The 7,717-nt window shown below is 42.9% G+C and overlaps 1 protein-coding gene across 1 annotated transcript in view; it reads left to right on the plus strand.

Annotated features, from left to right (window-relative positions):
• Positions 1–7,717, plus strand: part of MELK (maternal embryonic leucine zipper kinase) — a 43,595-nt gene that overhangs the window by 31,655 nt on the left and 4,223 nt on the right. The window contains exons 13-16 of the mRNA XM_018552428.1: positions 3,583–3,720; positions 3,805–4,024; positions 5,733–5,823; positions 7,030–7,198. Of these exons, the coding sequence (XP_018407930.1) occupies positions 3,583–3,720; positions 3,805–4,024; positions 5,733–5,823; positions 7,030–7,198 (618 nt within the window). The remainder of the gene's footprint in view (positions 1–3,582; positions 3,721–3,804; positions 4,025–5,732; positions 5,824–7,029; positions 7,199–7,717) is intronic.

Here is a 7,717-nt window from a genome sequence, read left to right on the forward strand (position 1 = left end):
TTTTTTTACTCGAACAACAAAAACAACTTTCTTTTAAAGATTTGATTCATACAATTTTTCTTTAAATGACTAACCACCACCCCAGGGGCTGGTGGGGCCCATGGGGAATGACTCAGCAGCTGTGTTTCGATTTCCGGGGCTCCTAGCTGGGGCTGTTTGCTTTTGCATGAGGGTTCTTGAGTCTGATGGTAGCCTCCTTTTTTGAAGTAGGGGACCATAAGGCCAGTTTTATTCCAGGCAGTCAACATTCTGGCTGCATGGGATAAACGCTCTGGATCACCATGCACCCTGACTAGCTTGGCGAGACTCACTAATGTGGTGGAATTCCAGTCTGGCGCTGGATTTAGGCAAATCCTTTCTCCCTATGTGGCGATGCCAGCCTATCAGGCAGAGGGAGGAATCCTGGAGCCTAGGGCTGACACAACTAATCGATTTTAGAATTGTTAACTATTCTCTATCGATTAGTTGTTTCTGTGCCCCATCTGATCTTCGCTGCTCTCAGCGAGATGGGAGGGGGCACAAACCCCTGTAGCCGGTCCTCAGCCTAGAGGAGAGCTCCAAAACTCACTCTCCTGCCGCTGCTCTCCCTCCCAGTTCTCCTCTCCACTGGGAGCCCCTGTGTGTTGCGGTCTGTGTCTGCAGCTGATGCCCAGTTGGGAGGAGAGACCACTGTGCCTGCATTCCCCTGTTGCGCCCCCGCTGCCTCAGTTTCTGCCCCGCTGCCTCAGTTTCTGCCCCGCTGCCTCAGTTTCTGCCCCGCTGCCTCAGGTGCTCCTCCATGTCCCTGCTGCTCCTCCCTGTGTCCCCACCGCTCCTCCATGCCCCATCTTACAGCTTGCTCCCATCCAGCGGCTAGGAGAAAGTGCCAGCCTGCTATTGGCTATTTTAAATTGCAGTAGCCAATAGCAGGCTTTATATTGCACCCGCCCACTGCCTGCTTTCATTCAGCAGAGGCGGACCTGAAGGAGAACTTTCTCCCTCAATTCCCTCCGTTGCTGATTGACAGTAGGCAGTGGGCAGGTGCAATAGCCAGCCGGCTATTGCAATTTGAAATGGCCAATAGCAGGCTGGCTGTTGCCTCAAGCGAATGCCTGCTATGTTTTACATTCAGCTGCCTCAGCAGGCAGCGGTCATTCCCCAGCTAGAATTATTGAAGTGGAAAGGTGACACTAGGGGTCTAATAGACCCCTAATGTCACCTTTTAAAGAAAACCTGTCATCTCCAATGTCCAATCACATAGGGGTTTTGTGAGCTCCTGATGTGATAGCACTGAAGTAAAAAAAGAAGTTAAATAAAATGAGAAATACCACAAAAAAAAATGTAAAGTCCCCTGACCCCGTGAACGTGCGCTTACTAATGGGAAACAAGTCGGGTGCACCTACGTACAAAAATGACGATTGTGCTACACACGTCGGGAAACGTTTAAGTGAGAGCACTTGGGTATGTGCTTGAGTTAGAGCAATAATTCTCCGGCCAATATTCATGGGTAACTCTAAACTGATGGGCTTTTATCTTTTTACAAATGAAATTTTGTTTTTTCTTGTCAAATTTTTGGTGTTATTTTAAATAAGTTTTGGGTATTTTATTATATTGGTTTGGAGTTTTTGAATTCAGATTATTTTAAATCCATTGAACTAATTAAAATGTCTATTATACATACAATTATTTAAAATAAAGTGAAAAAAAGTAATTTCTTGTTTCGGCCTGACAAATTCTGCTACAGGATGTAAGTTCTAGTGGCACCCCAAACGCGCCTCTAACCTTCAGTGTGATCGCCTGCACTGGAAGGCACACAGTACTGCAATGCCATGCATTCCAGTGTGGTGCTATTGCAAAAAATGTGCATGCAGTTTTATTCTGAAGTAAACTTTGTAACTCCATTTGTGTATGTTATTTTTAATAAAAGATGGTTTTATTTTTTATCCGATTTTAATCAGAAAAAAATATTGGCCAACTAATAGATTATGAAAATCGTTAGTTGCAGCCATACTGGAGACCCTTTTACTTCAAGGGACATTGTCAGATGAAACTCTGCTCCCCATCAGCATCCTAGAACTGGGAACATTCGGTTGTCCCTTCAATGCTGGATGTTTTTCTAAATCACCTGAACAGAATCCAGTTGGACAATGGAACAGTGGCTTTCACAAGATTCTGTCCCTGAGCGCTGTCCACATCCCAAGCATTGGAAAAAATATCTTGATCCAGAGAAATGGTCTCTCCTCATAGGTGGTCCAAGATCTTGGTCTCAGGTGGGGGACTCTAGACATGGGCCTTCTGGCATCCATGATCAATAACGCGCTGGACCGGTTTGTTGCCAGGCCCAGAGATCCTCAGGCCCTTGAGGTGGATGCTTCGGTCATTTGTGACCAAACGATAGACCATTTCTTTGTGGGGATAAAAATAGATACATCTGTGTATGCACAAAAGACACTAACCAAGGGAGTTTCCAGGAAGGTATGCAGTAAAGTTGAAACTTGAAATGTGCGCTCACTGAGAACGCACTGTTTTCTTTTAAGGGTTGATCTTTAGCATTCACGTTCATTTATTAAACCATTTAAATTTTATTTAAAAACTGTCTCTCTATAACTACTAATGGCATTATATGCTAGAACTTTTTTTTTTTTTTTTCCCCTTGTGCCGGAACATTTACTTTCTAAAATTATCTTGGCAATTATCTGATACTTCATAACTAAAGTTTCATTATGCCTTAGGCAAGCACCAGCTAAGCAGATTCTAGTTTTGTTTAGTATAATAGATATGTGAATATTTCTAACTGATTCCTTTTTGTTGTTGTTTCTTTACAGTCCATTGAGGGACACAGAAGTGTGTGGAATTCTCATACAGTTGGTTTATACTACTGACTACAGCAAACAAATGTTAAGAGTCTCCAACTGTCATGCTTCAGTTTTTCATCAGTGTCCTAAGAGGTTGGACACCTTTTTCCTTAGTTCTGCTGAGACGGCCTATATTTTTACTAAACTTTTTTTATATTTTAATTTATTTTTTTCTTCAGTTAAGATGCTTGGTACACTGTAGATATTTTCTTCTATAGTGACTTCAATCAATACTTCAAAAGCGCTGCTTTAGCTAGTCTCGATACAGCAGCTATGTGGACCGACATATTCTCAGCTACAGCTTTGGAGGCTGTACTAGCAACTTGTATGCTCTCCACTTTGTCCCTCTATTCAGCCTAGAGGAAGCTCATCCCACTCTTAGCATCTTGTAGATCAGGAGTGCCCACAATTTGTGTTAAGATCTACTTTTCAAATGACGAGCTACACGAGATCTGCCAACGAAAAAAAAAAAACATTCTTGCAACTGACCATAAAATCTTTATCTTGCAGTCCATTGAGTCCTTTGTGGTGTTGGCTCTTATACTGCTAACTCACAAAACTGAAGCATGGCATTTGAAGGTGGGGTTCTTTGGGGTTGCCTTTAATGTCTTTTGTTTGCCGGTGTCCCAACTTCCCATAGGCAGCAATGTAACCAAACTGTTTACAAAATGCTAACCTTGCTGTGTTCCTCATTATAAACATGGACTAATTCCTAAAAATCTATCTATTTATAAAACTTGTTTGGCAGTTAAGGCATAAGCTGAATTTTGATGATTTCAATCAAGGGGAATTTCCATATGTGTTTGGATCCATGGAATTTTCTGATGATGATCTATTTTATGAGGAGCACACATGCAGCACTACTGAAAAAATCAGTTCAAAGGAGGTAAGTTTGTGTGCACATACGAGTGTGTGTTATTTATATATAGATATAGATATATTATTTTCTTATCCATTTGCATCATAGAAGTTTTCTGGATATCGTTCTGAGCTTCACAGTGTGGACTCTTCCCCTGCAACGCCAATAAAGTCTATGATGCCAACAAAGAAAAGTGAAAATAAGGAAAACTCTGACTCAAAATTGCCCAAAAATGAAGGCCCCTTTTTGCAGCCAGCTCCTTGGACACCAGCCTCCAAGAAGAAAGGAGTATTGACTACCCCCAACAACAATATTTTGGCTCCTGCAAAAGGTAGAGTGTGCATATATAATCAGTAGATTAGGCTTTTTGTACAACACTGTGGATGCTGCTGCCTCGCCAGGGTTGTGTAGGTCTCCCTAGTGCTGTGCCTGGTGGTGGGGAGATGTGGGACTGGACTGGCACTGTAAACAGCCGTTGTGCGGCAGCCGCTCCTTTTTAAAAATGAAAAGCGGCGGTAGTGACACCTTGCTATGGGGGCTTTTTTAGGAGTTCAAGTACTCGTGAAAATGCCCAGTTTTAGCATTGATACTGGTATCGGTGCATCCCAAATAATTATGACCACCGAGGAGATGACGTGAATAACATTCTTGTTACAATAGGACACCTGAACGTGGCTGGGGTATATTGGGCAGCAAGTGAAAATGTTGTCACTGATGTGTTGGAAGCAGAAAAAAAATGGTGTAAGTGTAGGGATTTGAGCAACTTTGACAAGGGCCAAATTGTGATGGCCAGACTGGGTCAGTGAAACTCCCAAACTGCAGCTCTTGTGGGATGTTCCAGGTCTGCAGTGGTCAGGGCCTACTAAAAGTGGTCCAAAGTAGGGAAAACAGTGACAGGGTCACCGGGGGCCAAGGTTCATTGATGCATGTGGGGAGGGAAGGCTGGCCCCCGTAGTCAAATCCAATAGAAGAGCTACTGTAGCTCAAATTGCTGAAAAGGTTAATGCTGGTTCTGATAGAAAGGTGTCTGAACACACTGCATCACAGTTTTGTAGTGTGCATAGCCACAGACTGGTCAGGGTGCCCATGCTGACCCATTTCCACTGCCAAATGTGCCTACAATGGGCACCTGAACATCAGCACTGGACAACAAAGCAATGGAAGAAGGTGGCCTTGTCTCAAGAATCAATTTTTCTTTTAATCAGGGCAAGCTGGCGGAGGCAGCGTGATGCTTTGGGCAATGTTACTTTGACAAGTACCACCTACCTAAACATTGTTGCTGACAGAGGACACCACTTCATGGAAACAGTATTCCTGATCGCAACTGCCTCTTTCAGCAGCATAATCCGTCCTGCCACACTGCAAGAATGGTTTGAGGAACACAAGTCAGGTGTTGACTTGGCCTCCTTAATTCTCCAGATCTTAAGCCAATTGAGCATCTGTGGGATTTGCTGGAAAAACAAGTCCAGTCCATGGAGGCCCCACCTTGCAACTTAGAGGATCTGCTACTGACAGCTTGGTGCCAGATATCACAGCATACTTTTAGAGGTCTAGTAGAGTCCTTACCTCAATGGGTCAGCAAAAAGGAGACCTACTCAATTTTAGGCAGATGGTCATAATGTTAGGGCTGATTTTGGTGTGTGTGTGTGTGTACATGAATAGACAGAGGAAAAAACCCCATAAAAATAATAAATACAGGAAGAGTAAAATTCCCACTTCCCAACTTGTATGCCTATTGCACATGTACAACCCTGTTCCACTGTCTTCAAGGTGGAGAACCTACTTAGCCAGGCCCCCTAGCAGGGCTGCTAGAGTTGCCTGTTCTTCATGCACCAAGGCTCGGTGCAGGGGCTCGCTATTATAGTTGCTGCATGGGAAGGGTTCTGTGGCACTGTCACACACCATAGCACAGAGACATGTCCCCCATGCAGCCATCATGGTACCACAGCTTCATACATGAAAGCATTTGTCTGGTCTGCTGTTGATCCTGATGTCAGTTGTTTCTCATCTCTTTATTGGTTTTTATATTCCCCGTACAGACAAAAGCTGCTCAATTAAAGAAACTCCCACAAAGAAACCATTTCTGCTGAGTAACGAAATTACATCATCTGTTATAAGTCCTGAAAGGCGGTAAGTGATCACAAGTTTTTCGTTCTCATTTTTCATGTTCATATTCGAAATTGGTAGTACAACAAACATTCCTACATTTTTGACTATGCTCACATCTAATAGTCTACACAGCTGTTCCTTGGTTTCCAATGTAGGCTCTGTCTAGTTTGTCATGCGTTTTGTTTTTTTACATTTTGTGAAAAGTTGAACTTACTCTTTTAACCACTTCAAGACCAGGTGTTTAGACCCCCTTCCTGGCAGGCCCCTCCCCCTGCAGAGAGCCGTCACAGGATCGAGAGGTGAGCGAACCTGGTATGTGTTCGCTCACCTCCCGATCTACTGAGCCGACCTGTGACGGTCTCATTGTCACAGGTCGGCTAGAACTATGAGGTGAGTGGAAATCACTCATCTCATAGTTCTCCTTTTAAGAGCAAGCCATCACTGATCTCTGTAGCTGCAAGCATTATAAATAAATGAATCTTCCAACGGTCACAACAGAAGCACTGAAATCACAGCTTCTTCTGCCTTATTTTCTATGACTGCAGAAACTTGGCAGCCTTCTCATGTAAGCAAAGAGCAAGTTCTTGTATTTTGCTAGAAACTGAAAACCGGACTTCAGAGTCTCTGTTGTGCTACTTCAGGATGAATTACTTCACAGTGCCAGCAGATAGAGAGGTCATGGGTGGCTTGTTTTAAAATTCTCTTACTGCTTGTTAAAAATAGATAAATACTTAATTGTCCATAATTTGGTCACAGGTTTACTTTAAGGAACCTGTCAAGCCAGCATAACTCATGTAGGTAGGTGTCTGCACATAACCCCTTTTCTTTTCTAGTGGGTTGTCCTGTGCATCCCATTAACTCCTGAAAGCAAGGGGTTTTGTAGCTGCATGGTAGCCTTAAACTCCAACAATACGATCGCGTCACACATGACTGACATATGAAGCACATTTTAAGGGCAGGGCTAGACACTCCTCAGCCATTTTTGTGCCTTTTTTATGTCCTGCAATGAGTTTGACATGTTGTTAAATTAAATTTGCTAAAGTGTAATGTGTTGGGAGCTGTGGAAGTACAAACCATTCCTTTTTAGCACACAATGATAAAGAAGGCTGTATGGTAAGGTTATCCTATATAGGTGCTTTACATAATTTATCCACTAGGTGGTGCTGTAGGTCAACACAATCTGACTTGAATACCTTTTTATCTTTTTCATTGTTTGTACTTTGATAGTTGTCGTTCTGTGGATTTGGATTTAAATCAAGCACATCTTGACAGTGCTCAGAAGAAAAAAGGAGGAAAGGTATTCGGCAGTCTGGAAAGAGGACTAGATAAAGTCATTACAATGCTGACGCCAAGCAAGCGAAAAGGATGTACAAGAGATGGACCCAGAAAACTCAGGGTATAATATTTTTTATTTTTAATGTTAATTTACACAATTAACATATAGCAGAACTATAGGAAGATAACTGGATTAAGAAGGGGTATTTTCTTTTTTTTAATCAAGATCTTTTTTAGATTCTACATTATTCCATCTTTATATTAGCCTCTTGTAATCCCCTGTGCAGCAAGACTAGGATAGGGAAGGACAGCTATGTAAGGCAATCGGGCTCTACTACTTCATACAGAGTTTGCTAAGAAATCACATTTAGCGGATGCTCATTCACTATCCAGTCACTGGATGGGGTAGAACATACTGGCAGTTGTTTTAGTCAGTGTGCTGCTATTATTGCCAACAAGTGGTTAAATGCCTAGTGTTATGATTTTACATTGGCAGTGTGCTCTCTCCCCTCGCAGCAAACCTGAGTTTACCTTTGTTGCGATGGGGTAGAGCGGACTATGCAGGCGTGGGTATGTGAGCAAGGAAGAATGTTCTCGTCCAATGGCTGGCATGTCCTAGTCACAGGATGGGACAAAGCCA

Source organism: Nanorana parkeri, unplaced genomic scaffold (assembly GCF_000935625.1).
Source record: "Nanorana parkeri isolate BGI_ZX_2015 unplaced genomic scaffold, ASM93562v1 scaffold88, whole genome shotgun sequence".
Classification (NCBI taxonomy): Eukaryota; Metazoa; Chordata; class Amphibia; order Anura; family Dicroglossidae; genus Nanorana; species Nanorana parkeri.